A 22,206-nucleotide genomic window follows, 5' to 3' on the forward strand; every position below is an offset into this window, starting at 1 on the left:
AAACTTGTCGAAAATAAAAGATCGACCTGAAGCTACGTCCGTAACATATTTAATTTCTTCCAATTATATACATGCGTGTGTGTACAGTATGTATATATATATAATCTGTGCAGTGTCTGTGTTGTCTTGGCTTGTCTTGTCAATGAACTACTTTCTCAAACTTTTGTGAAATCGTACCAAACTTCTGGTATGCACATATCTCTCCCGTCGGTATGTCCTAAGGGTATTTTTTTAGAAAAATTTTCCAATTATTATTGTTTATTTTTTTGGGGAATTTTTTCGGGAAACATTTTTTTTTTCAACTTAAGTTTTCAACTTCAATTGTTTATAAAATGTGACATCACGTATATTACAAATACATTTGTGCAAAATAATTGTTTGAATTATGATTGGTTTAAACCATGACAAAACGGCAACTCGGGTACAGTCATTTATCGATATATCTACACATCTGGGCAGTGTCTGTGTTGTCACTTAACGACTCCCTCAAACTTTTGTTTCCGTGGTTGTGAAGTGTTTTTAATAACGTTGTAGTGGTTTTGAATCACGTGGTGGTGAGGTATTTTGAATTATGTTGTGGTGAGGTGTTTTTAAATGACGTGGTGGTGAGGTGTTTTGAATTACGTTGTGGTGAGGTATTTTGAATTACGTGGTGGTGAGTTATTTATATTTATGTGGTGGTGAGGTGTTTTTAAATCACATGGTGGTGAGGTGTTTTGAATTACGTGGTGGTGAGGTGTTATGAATTACGTGGTGGTGAGGTGTTTTGAATTACGTGGTGGTGAGGTGTTTTTATTCCGTGTTTTACGGCTGTGATGTGTTTTTAATTTTGTGGTGGTAAGGTGTTTTTATTACGTGTTTTATGGCTGTGAGTTGTTTTTAATTTTGTGATGTAAGGTGTTTTTATTACGTGTTTTATGGCTGTGAGGTGTTTTTAATTTTGTGGTGTAAGATGTTTTTATTACGTGTTTTATGGCTGTGAGGTGTTTTTAATTTTGTGGTGTAAGGTGTTTTTAGTACGTGTTTTATGGCTGTGAGGTGTTTTTAATTTCGTGGTGGTGAGGTGTTTTTATTACGTGTTTTTTGGCTGTGAGGTGTTTTTATTGCGTGTTTTATGGCTGTGAGGTGTTTTTAATTTCGTGGTGGTGAGGTGTTTTTATTACGTGTTTTATGGATGTGAGGTGTTTTTATTACGTGTTTTATCGCTGTGAGGTGTTTTATTTTCGTGTTTTATGGCTGTGAGGTGTTTTTATTACGTGTTTTAAGGATGTGAGGTGTTTTTAATTTCGTGGTGGTGAGGTGTTTTTATTACGTGTTTCATGGCTGTGAGGTGTTTTTAATTTCGTGGTGGTGAGGTGTTTTTATTACGTGTTTTATGGCTGTGAGGTGTTTTTAATTTTGTGGTGTAAGATGTTTTTATTACGTGTTTTATGGCTGTGAGGTGTTTTTAATTTTGTGGTGTAAGGTGTTTTTAGTACGTGTTTTATGGCTGTGAGGTGTTTTTAATTTCGTGGTGGTGAGGTGTTTTTATTACGTGTTTTTTGGCTGTGAGGTGTTTTTATTGCGTGTTTTATGGCTGTGAGGTGTTTTTAATTTCGTGGTGGTGAGGTGTTTTTATTACGTGTTTTATGGATGTGAGGTGTTTTTATTACGTGTTTTATCGCTGTGAGGTGTTTTATTTTCGTGTTTTATGGCTGTGAGGTGTTTTTATTACGTGTTTTAAGGATGTGAGGTGTTTTTAATTTCGTGGTGGTGAGGTGTTTTTATTACGTGTTTTATGGCTGTTAGGTGTTTTTAATTTCGTGTTTTATGGCTGTGAGGTGTTTTTATTTTCGTGTTTTATGGCTGTGAGGTGTTTTTAATTTCCGTGGTGGTGAGGTGTTTTTAATTTCGTGGTGGTGAGGTGTTTTTAATTTCGTGGTGGTGAGGTGTTTTTAATTTCGTGGTGGTGAGGTGTTTTTAATTTCGTGGTGGTGAGGTGTTTTGAATTACTTGGTGGTGAGGTGTTTTGAATTACTTGGTGGTGAGGTGTAATCGTCCCAAACTTCCAGTCTGCACCTACCCCTCCCCTATGTATGTGATGAGGGGTTCTTTCTTGAAAAAAAAAAAATTCAACCTAAATCTTCAACCTAAATTTCCAATAAAAATGTAATATCACAAACACAACAAATACATTTGTGCAAAGTAATTGTTTGTATTATGATTGGTGTAAATCATGACAACACAGCAACTCAGGTACAGTCATTAGCCTCAGCTAAAATAAGCCCGTTCCTCAGTATCGACGCTTGGTGAGGCGAGCGCAGCGAGCCGAGCCAAGCTAGTGTATATATATTTGTGTGGGAACGTCTCCAGGCCTCTCTCCTCTCTCCTCTCTCACCTCACCACCTCTCCCCCTCTCGTCTCACCCTCCCTCTCTCCTCTCCTCTTCCGCCTCTCCTCTCTCCTCTCCCGCCTCTCTCCTCTCCCGCCTCTCTCCTCTCACTCTCCTCTCTTCTCAACCTCTTCTCCCTCTCTCCTTTCCCCCCTCTCTCTCCTCTCTCCTCTCACTCTCCTCCCTTCTCCACCTCCTCTCCCTCTCTCCTTTTCCCCATCTCTCCTCACCCTCTCTTACCTCTCTCCTCTCGCCTCCCCCGCCTCCCCGCCTCTCAACTCTCTCCTCTCCCTCCTCTCTTCTCAACTTCCTCTCCCTCTCTCCTTTGCCCCCTCTCTCTCCTCTCTCCTCTCACTCTCCTCTCTTCTCCACCTCCTCTCCCTCTCTCCTTTTCCCCATCTCTCCTCACCCTCTCTTACCTCTCTCCTCTCGCCTCCCCCGCCTCCCCGCCTCTCAACTCTCTCCTCTCCCTCCTCTATTCTCAACTTCCTCTCCCTCTCTCCTTTGCCCCCTCTCTCTCCTCTCTCCTCTCACTCTCCTCTCTTCTCAACCTCCTCTCCCTCTCTCCTTTTCCCCCTCTCTCTCCTCTCTCCTCTCACTCTCCTCTCTTCTCAACCTCCTCTCCCTCTCTCCTTTGCCCCTCTCTCGCCTCCGTCCTCTCACTCTCCTCTCTTCTCAACCTCCTCTCCCTCTCTCCTTTCCCCCCTCTCTCTCCTCTCTCCTCTCACTCGCCTCTCTTCTCAACCTCCTCTCCCTCTCTCCTTTGCCCCCTCTCTCTCCTCTCTCCTCTCACTCTCCTCTCTTCTCAGCCTCCTCTCCCTCTCTCCTTTCCCCCCTCTCTCCTCTCCCTCCTCTCTTCTCAACCTCCTCTCCCTCTCTCCTTCCCCCCTCTCTCCTCTCACTCTCCTCTCTTCTCAACCTCCTCTGCCTCTCTCCTTTCCCCCCTCTCTCCTCTCACTCTCCTCTCTTCTCAACCTCCTCTCCCTCTCTCCTTTGCCCCCTCTCTCTCCTCTCTCCTCTCTCCTCTCACTCTCCTCTCTTCTCAACCTCCTCTCCCTCTCTCCTTTGCCCCCTCTCTGTCCTCCGTCCTCTCACTCTCCTCTCTTCTCAACCTCCTCTCCCTCTCTCCTTTCCCCCCTCTCTCTCCTCTCTCCTCTCACTCTCCTCTCTTCTCAACCTCCTCTCCCTCTCTCCTTTGCCCCCTCTCTCTCCTCTCTCCTCTCACTCTCCTCTCTTCTCATCCTCCTCTCCCTCTCTCCTTTCCCCCCTCTCTCCTCTCACTCGCCTCTCTTCTCAACCTCCTCTCCCTCTCTCCTTTCCCTCCTCTCTCCTCTCTCCTCTCACTCTCCTCTCTTCTCATCCTCCTCTCCCTCTCTCCTTGCCCCCCTCTCTCCTCTCCCTCTTCTCTTCTCAACCTCCTCTCCCTCTCTCCTTTCCCTCCTCTCTCCTCTCCCTCCTCACCCATATTCCCCTCTCTCCACGTCCCCACATCAAGTCCGACCAGATACATTGAAAACGGCTATTGTAATTTGCATTTTTGTCAATAAAACGCCAATATTCATCTGATTTTCTCATCTTTTGCTGCAACCAAGTCTTAAACCATCTTAGAAACCACGAGAAATGAAATCACATGGTGAATTGGAGGCGAAATAAAGCCATGAGGGACTCTGAATGGATTTTATATTACAGGCCTTCATTTCATTTAAAATGCATTTTTGTCTAAAATCGCTAATTGTCGTCCAATGTTCTTCCCTTTCTTTCCAAACGAGTCATAAAGGACACTTTTAGTTTCTTTGTCGTGGTCGTTCTGGCTAGAATTCTTTAACGGCCACAATTATTCCCACATTTTTGTGGAGTTGGCCGGGGGAAGCTTGGCACATGTCTTTCACGAACCTGATGGCCAGGCCTGATGTTCGACTAATGTTCGGGCAGGAATTTGGAATTCGTCCTTCATTATCTTTTGCAGTCTAACTGATTAAGCCTTTCAATCTCTCCCATGTACCAGTGAAATGCACTCGACACTGTGTCCATGGAAGGTACCGAGAGGAAGCATGTTCTTGCCTCTGCGACTCGGGATTTGGTGGTCAAACATGTGCAGGTGATGGTACTCAAACCCTTCTGCGAACACAACCACATTCACAGATAATGACAGACATACTTCAATGAAAAAAATTAAAAGCTTCTTGCATGAAAATACGTCATACAGTATTATGAAAAATTTTGTTATGTGGAAGGCGGGTCCATAGCTAGATTGTTGTAAGAATAACATGGTTCATGTGATTTGCGTAACATATCGTAGATTTACTCCTGTAAACGGGGAATGTCAGAGTAAATCGGCTTGTTAAACATGATGCTGATGAGGCAGCATATGTAATTAATAGACAGTATATGGGGATATGACTGTATGTGTAAAAAGCTCCTGTTAGTGGGCTGGGCCAGGTGAGGACTTGCGGCCACAAAACGGCACAATGGAAGTCTTTTGCACTTCATTGGACGGATTATGAACGGCCATTGGCCATTGTGAGCAGGCCATCGCTGTGAGGTGGGAAGCAGAGCAGGTATGGCGAATCTCACAAGGGCACAAGGCAGACTGCGATAAGCTGCAGGAAGTTTCTGGATGGGGGCCAGGATGGATGCCCTGGAAAAGCGCTGCCCCCATCCCGAGCCACCACCAATGGGGACCAGCCATTGGGTGGTCCTGGGTTGGGAAAAAATGGCGCACGCATGCACAACTCCCTTTATCTTGCAACCTCTAATAGTCTTGCTGGCTCTCTTTTTGTATACATAGACAAGGCTTGTGGAAGAGCAAGTACTAGTACACTGAACGGAACAGGATGCAACAGGACACAAGGAAGAAACAGCAGAGAAAGAGTGGGGAACATGAACAGCAGAGGTGAAGGCTAAGATGGAGGCAGACTTGGACAAACAATGGGTGTGGGGAGGAATGGGGGGCAGGAGAGGATGCATGTGGGTCACAAGACAGATATAGAAGGAAACTCTCTGGAGGGCAAACTGGAAATTATAAAGGAGGGATTGGAGTGTGGTTAAAAAAGGTAGTAAAGATCATGGTTTTGGATTGTCTTGGTGGTGAACAGCTGTCTTGAAGACCTGCAGGGAGGAATTAAATTGTAGAGACTGTGGAAGTTGGTTTCACAGGTGGGAAAAAATAGGAACAAAAGAGTAGAGATTAGCAGTGATCCTGGATTTAGGTAGTTTCACCAGAAAGGGGATGATGATTGACCGTATGTGCCCTGCAGAAAACTGGGGGCTGGGGTGACAAAGCAGGGAAAGAGCAGAGGGTGCAAGACCAGAAAGAAGGTGACAGAAGACAGAGAGACCACTGCCCTGTCTGAGATGGCGAAGTGATAATCCCATAGACTCAGCCTCATCATGGGAGACTCCAATAATCTTAAAGGCCTTGGTTTCAACAGCATCAAGCTGAGCCAGATGTGAGGCTGGAGAGCCAGCCCTGAAGGGAGAGCAGTACTCCATCATGCTGCAGAAGAAAGCTTTGTAAGTGGATAGGAGTTCAGGTGTGCCACGGAAGGACTTTCTACAATGGAGGATGCCGAGTCAGTGGCTGACTTTGGAGGCCAACTTTGAAATGTGGTTTGTCCAAGAATGATCATGGTTTACAGTGAGACCCAGGAGTTTGAATGACTGAACTTCCTCAGGAGGATTGTTAAGAAAGTAGATTTAGGTGACGATGAGGGGTTTGTCAGATGGTCTTTTCAGAGAGTGAAAGTGAAAGTGTGAGATTTGTCAGGATTGAAAGACATATTCCAAGTGTATGACCAGACTGTGATTTTTGTCACGGTCTGAAGAAATGGAAGAGGCTGCAACCAGCCTGTCTAAAGGATGAGGGATGTCACAGCAGAGGGTGGAGTCATCAACAAACAGATAAAGGGGATTTTCCAGGGTCAGATAGATCATTTATGAAGATCAGGAATAAGACTGGGTCCAGGACACTGCTTTGGGACACTCCAGCCTTGACAGAGAGAGAGGAGGATTCCATTGAGAGCCACATGACTAAGAGAGTAGAGGAAGTCAGTAAGCCACGTGTGGCGTTGGCCTTGGATGCCATAGGCAGAGAGTTTGGAGAGTAAGACAGGTTGCCAGACTATGAAAAACACGAGATATGTCCAAAGAGACGGACCTGATCTGTCTGACATTGAGGTCCTCCATAGATTGTTGGGTGAGTAGAAGCAGCATACCCAAGGTGGAGTGACCTTGTCTGAAACCAAATTGGTGATCTGAGATGAGGGAAGCATTAATGGGGTGGGGTGAGGGGGAAGCATTGAGAGGGTGGGGTGAGGGGGAAGCATTGAGAGGGTGGGGTGAGGAGGGATGCAGAAAGGGGGGACATGAAGCTTTGAGTGGGTTGGGTGGGGGTGGATGCTTATTCTGATTCCAAATTCGCAACTTTTACAAACGGAGATAAAGATCATGGGATAGGAGATAAGATCGCTTGTTGAAGGCATGTGAAATGTGGCGCTGTATGTGTGGGGGAGTGTTGGTGGTCCAAGCACTCAGCTGACAAAGTGCTCTGAAAAATAATTTTTGTAAAGAAGAAGAAGACATATCTCATCGTGAAGGAAAACACGTGTAGCATTTCTGAAGAAGATATAAGGGTTGAAATGCATTTTTAAAATGATATAAAATAATTTAAAATGAAAAACAAGCATTTATATTTAATTAAGATTAATTTTGGAGAAAAAGAGAGGGGGTGGGGGGATGTAGGATCAGAAGCAGATTAAAATTCAACGAGAGATGAAAATCGTTATCGAGTGAAAAATAACGGGTTTTTTGTTTGTTTTGATTTTTTGAAAGCAAAGAGGAGAAATAATTAAGATCATGCTGGGGAGGTAGCAGGAAGATACCCGCAAAAAAAAAAAAAAAAAAAACCACCTTTAGAGGCCATTTTTCCCCGCAAGCGGGGGTTGGCCTTTTTCGGGAACTGTGGTTGTTGGTGTTTTTCGGGTCCCCTTTTTTGAAGCAATGTTTTACGGCCGGATGCCCTTCCTGACGCCAACCCTTTTTGCCGCCTTTAACGACAAGCAGGGAATTACCATTTACCAGTGAACTGGTCCTCAATTTTTTTTATTTTTTTTTGTGTCCTGTTGCAAAGAAGGAAGGAAAACGAGGAACATGGAGATAAATAATTATTACACTTTCTATCCGAGGAAAGGCCTTGTCAGGCAAGATCATTATCAGGAAGAGTGTCTGATGTGATAAATGGCACTCGAGCAACTCCCTGCATTCAAACAGGTAGAGCGGGTCTGGTGGCTTAATATTTTCTTTAGACTTGCGTCAAATTTTTAAAACATTTCCTGGGTGACTTAGAGCCAAGCTTTATATTTACACATGTGTGTCTGTGTTTTATACTCTGCTTCAGAAAGGACACCATTTCCCACGACGAGCTGTGCAGTCCTGGTGGACAACACGTGCTTCATGGTGTCTTCTGACTCGAAAACATTTTATAATGCCCAGAATCATTGCGAGGTCAGTGTTGTATTATGTTCAGTGAGCACTAATCCTTGTGTGTGCTTTGTGCAACAACGGTATGCAGGATAGAATAACGTGAGGCACGTTTGTTGCATTCATAACATAATTTGTGACATTATACAGAGTAAGCCATGAGTTGACGTAAAAACAAGACCAATAGTCTAAAAACGGCGTAGTCAGGCTTGTTTAATACTTTAGTTAAAGAGGATGATAGTATGACCTGAGTGTGGATACCAGTTAACAAATAATTGTCAGTATTAAAAAAAAATTCAATAAACCCCACCTTTCGTCGAACGTCAGGCATTGACAGCAGGTTCGTGAAGGACTTGGACAAAAAACGTACCCAGTCTGAATGTTGCTATATCCAGTCAATGGCGAACTGCAAATGGAGAATCCACGAATGTCATGGATGGAAACCCTTACATCATTTCCTCATTCTGCTATAAACTCAATATCTCTATATTTTCATTCCAAACAGCATCATTCATCATTCTAATCACAAATTAATACTGTACTGTTAATATATCAAAATATAATGATAAATCACGATTGTATTGAGATATCAAACCAGCGAACCATGGTCATCTGTTCACTTCCGGTTTCGGGAGCAAGGTCCATGCAATCGCATTTCAAAATCATAATTGTATTGAGGAACTTCTGAAACCTCATACCTACCGTACTACACCTGCTGGGACTCCAAAACATTCTACAGGAGGTTATTGTCCCCCGTCGCACCGCGGAGAGAAAGGGGGAGTATGGTTTTCCCCTCCGTCCGTGTGTGCGTGCATCTGTGCGGGCGTGCGTGCATCCGTGCATGCGTGCGAACGTGCGTACGTGCATGCATGCGTAAACGAAGGACTGAATTCTAATTTCGCGTGTGGGTGCAACCCACGTCAAAATCCAAGATGGCCGCCTCCATGTATGTCTGACACCATGTATGTCTGAACCTTGTGAGTGGAATATCTTGAAAAATAAGCGAAGTACCAACTTCTAATGTGGTGTGTGGATGTATCTTGGCATAAGGAAGAACGCTATTGAAAATTGGGTCGCCACGTCAAAATCCAAGATGGCCGCCTTGCGTCTTCCACTTTGTCAACTTACATCACTTCAACGACGGGGGACCGAGGCGTAACGCTTGTTATATTTCATTTTAGTAAAATATGCAACTGTAATGGTTACTAAGTGCTGTCCCCCTGTCAAGTGAATATCCTCAGCTCTGGTTGGTGGACGTTTGTGAGGGGAATACATACATACATACATTACATACATACATACATACATACATACATACATACATACATACACCGGACGGACAGACAAACGCTGTTCCAGACGGCATTGCCGTACGTGCCACCCTGTAAAAACTCTCTAAAAATGGTGGTACAGGTTGTGTCTGTGTTCGATCCTTCAAGTGCTGAGTGTCAGGCAAGGAAGCAGCACATACAATTTATAATGTCTGCTTTGATTTGTCTAGGGTTACAATCAAACCGCTGACCTCCCAGAATCAGATCATTGCTTTTTACCATCATCTTTTAGACAAATTATGAAGCAGAAAGATTTATAAGCTATCGAAAGCACAAAATTGATTCATACATGATAGGTTTTGTGCCGTAATAAACATAAATATAAATTCCAGCCTATTGCAGAATGAAGGCCGAACTCAACTCATGTTGAGAGGTGTTTGGTATACTTGCCACACTTATTATGTATTGATGAGTAGCCATGGGAATCAAACTAACAGCAGTCAGTGAAGCCAAAAACACGTTTTTAACTACTTGGCCAGAGCCAGCCCCACTATTTTTAACACATACGCACATTATGTCAATATGTGACAGCGAAGTCAATGGACGGCAGAATCAACAAGTTTTCATTTCCATATTTGTAATATTCCTCTGGTTTTATATTCTTGTATTTACTCAAATGTAATGAATTTAAAACACATATTCAAGATTCTCACAGGAAGGTCTGCTACTGTATGTATACAAGTAATTAAGATTTTTTAAAAATGAAAATGAATGTAGGGATGTTACTCGACACGTACAATGTCGTCAGAAAGTATTCACACCCCTTGACTTTTTTCACATTTTTTTTGTTACAGCCTGAATTTAAAATGGATTAAATTGAGATTTTTTTGTCACTAATCTACATATATAGTAATACCCCATAATATCAAAGTGGATTTTTTTCAGAAATTTTTACAAAATCAATTTAAAATGAAAAGCTGAAATGTCTTCAGTCAATAAGTATTCAACCCTTTTGCTATGACACTCCAAATTGAACTCAGGTGTATCCAATTACCTTTGATCATCCTTGAGATGTCCCTACAACATGATTGGAGTCCACCTGCGGGCCAATTCAATTGATTCGACATGATTTGGAGAGAAACATCTTTCTATATAAGGTCCCACAGTTGACAGTGCATGTCAGAGCAGAAACTCCACCATGAAGTCCAAGAAACTGTCTGTAGAACTCCGATATAGAATTGTGAGGAGACATAGATCTGGGGAAGGGTATAAAACAATCTATTTAGAGTTGAAAGTTCCCAAAAGCATGGTGAGCTCCATCATTAGGAGATGGAAAGAATATGGAACTACCCAGACTCTTCCTCAAGCTGGGGCCGTCCGACTAAGCTGAGCAACCGGGCAACAAGGACCTTGGTCAGGGAGGTGACCAATAACCCAATGACCATTCTAACAGAACTACAAATTTCCTTGGCTGAGATGGGAAAACCTGCCGGAAGGACAACAATCTCTGCAGCACTTTACAAATCCAGGCTTTATGGGAGAGTGACCAGGCAGAAGCCACTCCTGAGAAAAAGACACATGTCAGCATACCTGAAGTTTGCAAAAAGGCACGTGAAAGACTCTGAGAGCATGAGGCAAAAGATTATGTGGTCTTATCAGATGAAAATTGTAAACTATTGTAAACGCTGATAAATGCACTTCTATGAAGTATTAACTCAAGTGGTTGAATACTTATGTAAATGAAATATTTATGTTTCATTTTTAATTGTTTTGTAAAAAATATTAAAAATAATTCCACTTTGATAATATGGGGTATTGTGTGTGTTAACCCGGTGTGTACCCCGGTTTAGAATAGGTACACCGTATCCCTGCGTGTCGTAAGAGGCGACTAAAAGGGTTGGCATCAGGAAGGGCATCCGGCCATAAAAACATTGCCTCAAAAAGAGAACCATGACAATTACAACTACATATGGGCAGGGTACAGCCCGAAGAACCCCGTGGAGGACCCCACTCCCTCTCGTCGAAACTCAAGGAGGGGAACCCGATCGAAGCAAGGGTGGAAATCACTCCATTTATGACGACAAAACGTCTGATGCCCGACGTGGAGATCGGTTTCTGAGGTTTGGGACATGGAATGTAGGGACAATGACAGGGAGATCAGGAGAAGTGGTGGAAGTATTGGTCAGAAGAAGAGTGGATATATGTTGTGTGCATGAAAGTTATAAGGCAGCCAAGAAGGAGACGAGATGGAAGGGAAGTGGTGTGAGAATGGTGAAGGGTAGGCAGGGACAGAAATAAAAGTTTGTGTGGCAAGGGTGCCCGGAGGGCATGAATGGTGTTGGTGTCCTGTTTTCTGAGGAGTTTGGAGACAGTGTGGTGAGTTTTACTAGAGTGAGTGAAAGGTTGATGGTGAAAATGATGATTGGAAAGCTCTTGGTGAACATCATCTTGGGATATGCTCCGCAGGTTGGTCGGAGCGATGAAGAGAAGGACAAGTTCTGGTGTGCTATAGAGAAGCTGATGGAAAACGTGAAAGATGAGGAATTTGTTGTGGTAGGAGGAGACCTAAATGGACATGTGGAAAAGAGTATGGACGGTTTTGAGGGAGTTCATGGGGGTTATGGATATGGTGTGACAAATGGAGAAGGTGAAAGGATTTTGGAATTTGCTGATGGATCTGATTTGTTGATTTGTAATACGCAGTTCCAGAAAGAGGATAATAAGCTTGTTACATACACGTCAGGTGGGTCGACGACAACCGTTGACTACCTGCTGGTGCGTAGGCGAGATAGGGGGCACCTCCGGGACACAAGGTGATCCCGGGGGAGGAGGCTGTTTCACAGCACCACTTGGTTGTCTGCGACATAAGGGTGAAAGGTGCGAGGAGAGCTCGGCGGCTGAAGTACCAACCGAGAATGAAGGTATGGAGGTTGAAAGAGGTGACAGTGAGGGAGGCATTAAAAGAGAGGCTGAGTATGGTGGAGGATGATGTGGTTGAGCTTGAAAGTGGTTGGATGTCAATGAAAGATAGTCTGTTGGGAGCTGTTGGTGAGGTACGTGGATGGACAAAAGGACCACAGAGGCACTCGGAAACATGGTGGTGGGATGATGAAGTTGGAAAGAAGATTGACGAGAAGAGGAAGAAGTTCAAGGAGTGGCAGAAGGCGAAGGGTATGGGGGCAGAAAAGGCAGAGCATGAAAGTTATAAGGCAGCCAAGAAGGCTGCAAAGAAAGAGGTAGCAAAGGCACAGGAGGCATGGAGGAAAATGTTCGGAGAACGCTTGGATTCGGAAGAGGGTCAGAGAGCGGTATTCAGGATTGCAAAGCAGATAGCGAAAGAGAGGTGTGATGTGATGGGGGTGAGTTGCTTGAAGGATGAAGAGGGACAAATCGTTGTGGACCCAGATGGAATTAAAGGAAGATGGAAGAGATAAATGGAAATACTGTTGAATGCAGAGAATGAATGGGGTGGCAACATAGAGAGTAACCCAGTTTTAGGACCGGCAGAGAAGATAACCGAGAAGGAAGTTGAGGAAGCGATAAAATCAATGAAGAGTAGAAAAGCGGGAGGGCCGACGGGAATTGTGGGAGATATGTTGAAGGCAGCGGGAAATTGGGGTGTGAAGAGAATGACAGAGATCTGCAATCTGGTGGTGAAAGAAGGCCACATTCCAGTGGATTGGGAACTGAGTACCCTCGTCCCTCTATACAAGGGGAAATGTCTGGTTGAAGGAAGAACGCTATTGAAACAATGAGGAATTTGTGTTGAAGATAAGGGTGGAAATTTGGAATTTGGGGATATATGTTGTGGGAGTGCCACAAAAGTGCCTAACCACCACAAATGCGGGCAAATAGAACTATCCAAACTGCATAGTTCTATTTGTAGATGTGATGGAGGTGCTGGCTCAGAACGTAAAGAGGGTTTACCGTGGGAGTTGTTGTTTGCAGATCTCTGGACTGTGGCTCGTATCCAGCGATAAAGTTATTGGAGCATGGAATGAAGGTATTGGAAAGGGTGTTGGAGAGGAGGATAAGGAAGAAATTGAAGATTGACGAAATGCAGTTTGGATTTATGCCAGGAAGAGGAACGACAGACGTGCTTTTTATTGTGAGGCAGTTGCAGGAGAAGTATATGGAGAAGAAGAAGAGGTTCTTTCTTGGGTTTGTTGATCTGGAGAAAGCATTCGATAGGGTTCCACGTGAAGTAGTGACATGGGCATTGAGGAAGTTAGGAGTGGAGGAATGGTTGATCAGAGTAGTGATGGCAATGTACAAAAGAGCGCGCACAGCTGTAAGGATGAAGGACCGGAACAGCGGTGAGTTTGAGGTGAAGGTGGGAGTGCATCAGGGGTCGCTACTTAGTCCACTACTATTTGTAGATGTGATGGAGGTGCTGGCTCAGAACGTAAAGAGGGTTTACCGTGGGAGTTGTTGTTTGCAGATGATCTGGTGTTGATTGCAGAAAGTATAGATGGACTGAAGGAGAAGATGAACAAGTGGAAGGAATGTATGGAGACAAAAGGTCTGAAGGTGAATATCGGAAAAACGAAGGTGATGGCAAGTGGTAAAGCATGTGGCGAGGTGGAAAGAACTGGGAAGTGGCCGTGTGCTGTGTGCAGGAAGGGTGTCGGAGTGAATTCCATTCAATGTACAATGTGCGCTGAGTGGGTTCATCAAAAATATAGTGGTTTGAGAGGGTCATTAACCAGTGTGGCAGCTACATTCAAGTGTAAGGTGTGCACAGAGGGAGCTGCAGATGGAGGAAATGTTGAGTTGGATCTTGGAGGTGGCGTGGAGCTGGAAGGTGTGAAAACATTTTGTTACCTTGTAGACATGCTGAATGGAGAAGGTGCTTCAGACTCGGCAACGGTTGCTCGAGTGAGATGTGCATGGAAGAAGTTTCGGGAATGGAGTGGCGTGCTGACGAGGAGGGGAGTGTCATTGAAGCTGAAGGGAAAGGTGTATGCTGCATGTGTGAGAAGTGTTATGATTTATGGGAGTGAGACATGGGTAATGAACGTAGAGCAGCAACGAAGGCTGGAAAGGGTGGAAATGCGAATGGTTCGGTGGATGTGTGGAGTATCGTTGAGAGAGAGGAAGACAAATGATGAATTGCGAAAGATGATGGGAATAGAGCCTGTGATGGATGCTGTGAAGAGAAACAGGTTGAGATGGTTTGGTCATGTGTTGAGGAAGGATGAAAGTGACTGGTTGAAAAGAGTGATGGAAATGAATGTAGAAGGAAGTAGAGGACGGGGAAGACCGAGAAAGACTTGGCTAAAGATGGTCGAAGAAGAAATGCGGGCAAGGGGGTTAACAAGGGGAGATGCAGAAAATAGGGCAAAATGGAGAACATTGTCATGGGGACCGCTAGGCTAATCCCCGCTCTTGCAGGGAAAATGGCCTTAAAATGCCTGTTATTGTTGTTGTTGTTGTTGTTGTTGTTGTGTGTGTTAAGCAGTGGCAATAATCTTAATTCGATGTATTTTTAATTCAGGCACCGGACAAAAGTTCCCCATCTCCTCCTGTATGGGCTGTAAATCTACATGGGTCATATACCTAATCACTTGTCAATAATGTACCAAACAATATGTTGGAAAAACTGAGAACACACTCTACACACGATTTAATAACACCCGGTCAGAAATCAGTAACTTTCTCACCAATCAGGGCAAATATCTGACTTACGCTGTGCATTTTAATCAACCCGATCACTCAATAGACGATATTAAAATCTCTGCCATAGAATCAATTACAAATCGATCACACACCACAATTCTGAGACATGATCGAGTCTTTTTGGATGCACAAATTTCGGACAAGGTTCCTTCATGGCTTAACGGCTGTTCCATCTCATTCAATCCACCTAACTCCTTCACCAAAACTCATTCACTTCATTTTTTAATAAGCATCCCTTTCACCTTTACATATGTCTTTAACAAATGTAGGCAGTGTATGTATTGAATATAAACAGTGTATGAATATGTGCATGTATGTGTTTATATATGTATGTGTGTACAGTATCAACTGTAAACTCACTCTCATTGAACTTGAGGAAGGTGAGCAGCCATTGACGGTATATCTCTCCTTTTTGTATGTATTTTATTTTTTATATCAACATCATACCAATGTCTTAAATGCATGCCTGCTGGTCTTGTAGACTGAGAAGAAGGCCTAATTGGCTGAAAACCTGTCGAAAATAAAAGATCGACCTGAAGCTACGTCCGTAACATATTTAATTTCTTCCAATTATATGCATGTGTGTGTGTACATTATATATATATATACTTGTGTGTATATCTCTATATATAAAGGAGGAGTGTCTGTCTGTCTGTCTGGATGTCCGCTTATAACTCAAGAACTACACATCGGAGAAAAGTTTTAGACACAGATTCGGAATCAGCATACAATTCCGGTGGTTATAGGCTACGTTTTATTTTAATATCAATGGTTTAAAAAACTGGGCCAGCTGCAATTCCATGGTGTAGTTTGTGGCGGCGCTATTGCCCCTTTCCGATCCCATGACGCATTGCGGTTCCGATTCGCGATAAGGTCTATGCGCTATCACCGACACTTTTCCACCTTTTCCATACCTTTTAATCAGATTTACCTTATCGTCCATCGTAACCACATTACGCTTGGAAACGCTAGCATTATCCCTCTTCGGACCCATGGCTAACACAGACACAGTAAAGAATACTGTACGTCGCCTCTGTTTTGAATGAGAATCGGCAGTTGCGCGTATGTACAGTATACTGTACGTACATATTTATATATTTTTAATGTGCTTTTTATTGTATTTTTAATTGTTTTTTAGCTTCTTTTATTGTTAATTTATGTACTATTTTATTTATTTTAAATATATATTTAAGGAAAACAAATGTTTTCACGTCTGTAGGAGTGACGTAAAGTCGCACATAATGACAAAATGCGTGCCATTTTTTCGCGCCAAGAACGAATAAACGGTTTTTTTTTTTTTAGTTGAGATTATATTCGAATTCGAATTCCATTAAATTTCAACTGTTGGAAACAATAATTATTTCAACTGTTGGAAATATTTTTCCAACACTGCAGATTTCCAACACTGCGATCTACTGCAGATTCAAGAAGAAAGAAAGCTCAGAGAGCTGATGAGACCGATGATGAGCAACAAAACAGACTGGAGGACAATCGCCTTAGGCACCAAGATAATCGAACTCAGGAAACCGAGGACCAAAGGACAGAGAGACTGGTGGCTGATCGTGTACAGCACAGAGAAAATAGGTCCTGACAGACTGAGCAAGAAAGACATCAGATGCAGCTTCGTGACAGGTCTCGACGTCATCTCTGTCGAAGCAGAGAAGCAGAAGAAGAGAGCCTTCAAAGGCAGGAAGAAGATAGGCAAAGGCAGGCTAACAGAAGAAGCAGAGAAGCAGAAGAAGAGAGCCTTCAAAGGCAGGAAGAAGGTAGGCAAAGGCAGGCTAACAGAAGAAGCAGAGAAGCAGAAGAAGAGAGGCTTCAAAGACAGGAAGAAGATAGGCAAAGGCAAGCTGACAGAAGAACTGCAGAAGAGGATCAAACAAAAGTCAATTGGTTCAAAGGGGCCTTTGCTTACAACCCAAGAAAGAAGTACAGCTCTGACTCTAAGGTGGACATTGGAGAAATGGACAAGATGTGCAAATATTGCAAGGCCAAAACGTTCAAGGCAGAGACAGCAGGCCTTTGCTGCTCAGCAGGCGAAGTCTGGCTACCCCGCATCGAAAAGCCTCCTGGTGTGCTGAAAAGGCTGCTGATTGGCAACACTGCTGATGCCAAGCACTTTCAGAAACACCTTATGAAGTACAACTCAGCCTTCCAAATGACTTCCTTTGGGGCAGAAAAGGATCTCACTGACTACTCTTTCTTTACAACATTTACAATACAAGGTCAATGTTATCACAGGATGGGAAGTCTCCAGCCTGTTCCCAGTGAAAACAACAATACTGTACACAAGTTTGTTCAGGTCTACTTCATGGGCACAAGTGAAGAAGAGGCTGAACAGCGGTGCAGGAATGTTCAAATGTCAAATGGTGCACTCAAATTAAACATTGTGGCAGACCTCCAAGAAATGCTGCACCAGAACCACAAATATGTCAAAGTGTTTAAGTATGCCCTTGAACAGATGGAGGAAAGACCAGATCTGAAGCTCAAAATAAGGGCAGACCAGACGCCAGCTGGAGAACATGAGAGACGATACAATGCACCTGTGAGTGATGACGTGGCCATCATTGTGGTTGATGAAGAACTTGGATCAAGAGACATTGTCCTGAAGCAAAGATCGGGCAGTTTAGATTACATCAGAGAAACCCACAGAGCTTATGATGCCCTTCAGTACCCACTGATATTTTGGAAGGGACAGGATGGGTACAACTTTTCTCTGAAGAAAATAAACCCAGCAACTGGCCAGGAGAAAACTGGCAGAAATTCTAAAGTATCATGTAAGGATTTCTACTCTTACCATTTCATGGAGAGAGACGAAGAGATCAACTATGTCTTGAGGTTTGGCCGTGTCACCTGTCAGCTCATGGTAGACAGCTATGCAAAGATGGAAGCTGAACGCCTTCTGTACATCAGACTGAACCAATCAAAACTACGTGCTGAAGAGTACATCCATCTGAAGGATGCCATAGTTACAGATGGCATTAATCCAGGAGACATTGGCCAGCCAGTTATTCTTCCGTCCAGTTTTACTGGTGGCCCACGGTACATGGCAGAAAGAACCCAGGATGCTATGTCATATGTCAGAAAGTTTGGCCGTCCAGATCTATTCATCATTTTCACCTGCAATCCTGCATGGCCTGAAATCAAGAATGTACAAGATTCCAATCTACGACATGACATTATTGCCAGGGTATTCAGTGAAAAACAGAAGAAACTGATATGGTTACTGAAGAAAGGGATGATCTTTGGAGATTTGGTAGCATGGATGTACACCATTGAGTGGCAGAAGCATGGCCTCCCTCACTCTGACACCTTGATTTGGTGCAAAGACAAAATCCGACCAGACGATATAGACAGGATCATATCAGCAGAACTGCCAGATCCAGAGATGGATCCAGAACTGTTCAAGACCATCTCCACACAAATGATTCATGGGCCCTGTGGCAGCATCAACCCTCGATCTGTTTGCATGAAGGACAACAAATGCCAAAAAAGATTTCCCAAACAACTTCGCCGAGAGACAGAGACTGGTGATGATGGATATCCAGAGTATCGCAGGAGGAGCACTGGCGATGGGGGACACACTGCTAAAGTCAACATTCGCAGTGTGGGAGAGTACAACGTTGACAATCGGTGGGTTGTTCCACACAACATAATGCTCTGCAAAATCTTTAATGCACACATCAATGTGGAACTGTGCAGCTCAGTTAAGTCCATCAAATATGTATGCAAGTATGTCAATAAGGGCAGTGACATGGCAACATTTGAAGTAGGTGACAAAAAAAGGTCAGATGAGATTAGCAGGTTACAGTCAGGCCGATATATATCAACAAACGAAGCAGTGTGGAGGATCCTTGGATTTAACATTCATGAGCGATATCCAACTGTCATCAATTTGGCCGTACATCTGGAAAATGGACAAAGGGTCTATTACACTGCAGAAACTGCCCAAGCACGAGCACATGGGCCACCTCCTCAGACTACATTGACAGCTTTCTTCAAACTCTGCATAGAAGATGACTTTGCCAAGACTCTTCTGTACAATGAAGTCCCTACCTACTACACATGGGAGAATAAAACGTGGAATCGCAGGAAGAAGGACATTCCAGTCGACAATTATCCTGGAGTTTATGCCAGCAGCGCAATTGGCAGAGTCTACACAGTTCATCCAAAGAACAGAGACTGTTTCTTTCTGCGCCTTCTCCTGCACACTGTCAGAGGTCCAACATCCTTTAAAGATTTGCGACGGGTTAATGGTCAAGATTGTGCCACCTTCCGCGATGCCTGCCGACTCCATGGTCTATTGGAAGAAGATGAACATTGGAAAAAAGCCATGGATGAGGCAGCAGTCTCACAGGCACCAAAACAACTACGGTAGCTGTTTTCCATCATATTGGCAGCATGTGACATTCAGGATCCAGAGAAGCTCTGGGAGGACCACAAAGGAAATATGTCTGAAGACTTTCTTCACTTGGCCAGACGTCAGAACCCTGGTGTGGATATTGATTTCAACTGTGCAATCTACAATCAAGCCCTGATTGAGCTAGAGAAGCACCTGATTGCCTATGGAACCACTATGGCAAATTGTGGAATGCCCCAACCAGAAAACAGCATTGAGGGAATGGCTCAGGAGCTTCTGAGGGAAACAAACTACAACATGGAAGAGCTGACCACATTTGTAGAGCAGAATGTCCCAATAATGGTTGAGGACCAACAGCAAGCCTTTACTTCTATCCTGAAGAGTGTTGATGATGATGCTGGCAAGATATTCTTCCTCGATGCTCCTGGCGGGACAGGAAAAACATTCCTCATTAATATCATCCTGGCCAAGGTTCGTCAAAAGTCGGAAATTGCTCTGGCTGTGGCCTCAAGTGGAATTGCAGCTACACTTCTTGAAGGAGGAAGGACAGCACACTCAACTTTCAAACTGCCTTTGGATTTGACCAAGCAAGACACCCCAACCTGCAACATTAGCAAGAATTCAGCAAAAGCCAAGATCCTTCAACAGTGCAAAATCATTATCTGGGATGAGGCTACTATGAACCACAAGCAGGCATTCGAAGCAGTGAACAGAACACTCCAAGATATTCGCAACAACAAGAAAATCATGGGTGGTGTGACAACTGTTCTGGCTGGAGACTTTCGTCAGACTCTCCCAGTCATCCAACGGGGCACAAGAGCAGATCAAGTCAAGGCCTGCATCAAGTCTTCTTATCTCCTCTGGCCACATGTGCAAAGACTTACCCTGAATACCAACATGAGAGTCCACCTTCTTGGTGACAACACTGCAGGGGCATTCTCAAGTCAGCTTTTGAAAGTTGGCAATGGCCTATACCCTCAAGATGCATCAGAACAAATAATTCTACCATTTGGACAGTTTGTTGAAACAAAAGATGCCTTGATCAAAAAGGTCTTTCCCAATATGGAGACCCAGTTCCAGGACTCATCATGGCTTGCCGAAAGAGCCATTTTGGCCCCCAAGAACAATGCTGTTCAAGAGATCAACAATTTGCTCCTCCACCAACTTCCCGGTCATGAAAGACATTATGATTCTCTTGACAAAGTGACAGATGAAGATCAGGCAGTAAACTTCCCAACTGAGTTTCTCAACAGTCTTCAGCCTCAAGGACTCGCAACACACAGGTTGATTCTCAAGGTGGGAGCACCAATCATGCTTCTAAGGAATCTTCATCCACCAAAGCTGTGTAATGGAACACGATTGACAATCCAGCAAATGATGCCGCATGTCCTAGAAGCAACCATCCTCTCAGTACAATACAGAGGAGAGAAAGTATTCATTCCAAGGATACCACTTATTCCACCTGACCTTCCATTCTCCTTCAAGAGGATTCAGTTCCCCATCAGGCTATGTTTTGCTATGTCCATCAACAAGGCGCAGGGGCAATCAATGAAGGTTGGAGGCCTGAACTTCACAGAACAAGTGTTTGCCCATGGCCAGCTGTACGTGGGCTGCTCGAGGGTTGGAACACCAAGCAATCTTTATGTCTTGGCACCAAGTAAGAAAACCAGAAATGTTGTATACCAAGAGGTTTTGAGAAATAGAAAATTGACAAAACGTCATGTAGGCAATGTACTGTGATATTGCTCTAAAATATACATGTTCTTTTCATCATATATTTGTCTTATTCTTATTCAACCCTGGCGAAGCCGGGTACCTCAGCTAGTATATACATATGTGTGTATACATACATATATATATATATATATGTATATCATATAAGAGTGAGGCTCATGGAAGAGCAAGGTGACATTTACAGTGGGGTAAAGGGCCAACAATTGGGCACAACTGACAAGGGGATAAACAATCAGGAAAGAGAGAGAGATGGGGAACACTGGAATCATCAAGTAAGAGGGTTTGGTTCGGAAGGGTTAATGGGGTCATAAAGATCATGGGTCAGGATAGGGATAACACAAGGTGGTGGTGCATTGTCTACTTGAAGTCCTGGAGGGATGAGTGAGATAGATAGAACATCCTCTGGAAGGTGGTTCCATAGACGGAAGACGAAAGAAACGCAATATTTGAGGAGTGGAGTCAGTCTAGACTGTTTACCTCGGAATGGGTTTCTGGAAGAATAGGCGCATCCTGGATTTAATGGAGAGGGTCGGAGGACTGAAAGTAGAGGGAGCAATGTTGGAGAAGAGATGGAAGAAAACAGGGAGACCTCCAATCTACCTACGATGTGAGAACACCAGACCTTGTGTTTCAGTGTCACCTCGGGAGGTTCAAAATTTGAGAGCTTTTGATGCCAAACATAGATTGCACATGTAGTTGTAGACAGTAAGTTGTATAATTAGTAGGAATCGCTTGCTTAACGGAGTCTAATCATACGACGTAAATAAGAGACAAAGTTATCATTACAGTTAATTTCGAGTTTGTATGAAATGCTTCAAGTTTTACGCCGTTTCAGCAGAGGGCAGTAGAAATGCATTGGGAATCTATAACCAGGCTTCTCCTTAAATCGAAAACATTTTCCTTCAACCACATCTACTGGAATTCAGTTGATAAAGTGGAACAAAGCCTTTTCATTTTCACATTATTATCCCCACACTTTTTTTAAAAAGCAGGAGAATATTGCAATCAGCTCCATCTATTTGTCTGTCTGTTCATCATTTGTGGTTGGTTACCTGTCAGCATTGGAGGATGCATAAAATATCGAAAGATATTCTGGGATTTGACCCCAGTTAATGCCCCACGGTGTAGGGAATTAGGGTCCATGGGTAAAAACATCAGATTTTTTTTTAAACTCAAAATTTGATATTGAGTATTCCTGGTGGACCTTTTTCCCATCTTTCAACTTTGCTTTCGGTGGGAAGTGTATGGGGATTTGTGATGGTACGCCATCGACTTCGCTTTAGGTTGTTTACATGCGGGCAATTTATATATAT

The 22,206-nt window shown here is 43.6% G+C and overlaps 1 protein-coding gene across 3 annotated transcripts in view; it reads left to right on the forward strand.

The window, feature by feature from the left end:
- The window catches only part of LOC137436439 (C-type lectin domain family 18 member A), a 133,248-nt gene that overhangs the window by 13,677 nt on the left and 97,365 nt on the right, over positions 1 to 22,206 (forward strand). For all 3 annotated transcript variants that reach the window (XM_068130235.2, XM_068130239.2, XM_078786018.1), the window contains exons 7-8: positions 4,377 to 4,469; positions 7,767 to 7,873. In XM_068130235.2, coding sequence (XP_067986336.2) covers positions 4,377 to 4,469; positions 7,767 to 7,873 — 200 coding nt within the window. The remainder of the gene's footprint in view (positions 1 to 4,376; positions 4,470 to 7,766; positions 7,874 to 22,206) is intronic.

Source organism: Myxine glutinosa, chromosome 1, assembly GCF_964187855.1.
Source record: "Myxine glutinosa chromosome 1, kmMyxGlut1.1, whole genome shotgun sequence".
Lineage (NCBI taxonomy): Eukaryota > Metazoa > Chordata > Myxini > Myxiniformes > Myxinidae > Myxine > Myxine glutinosa.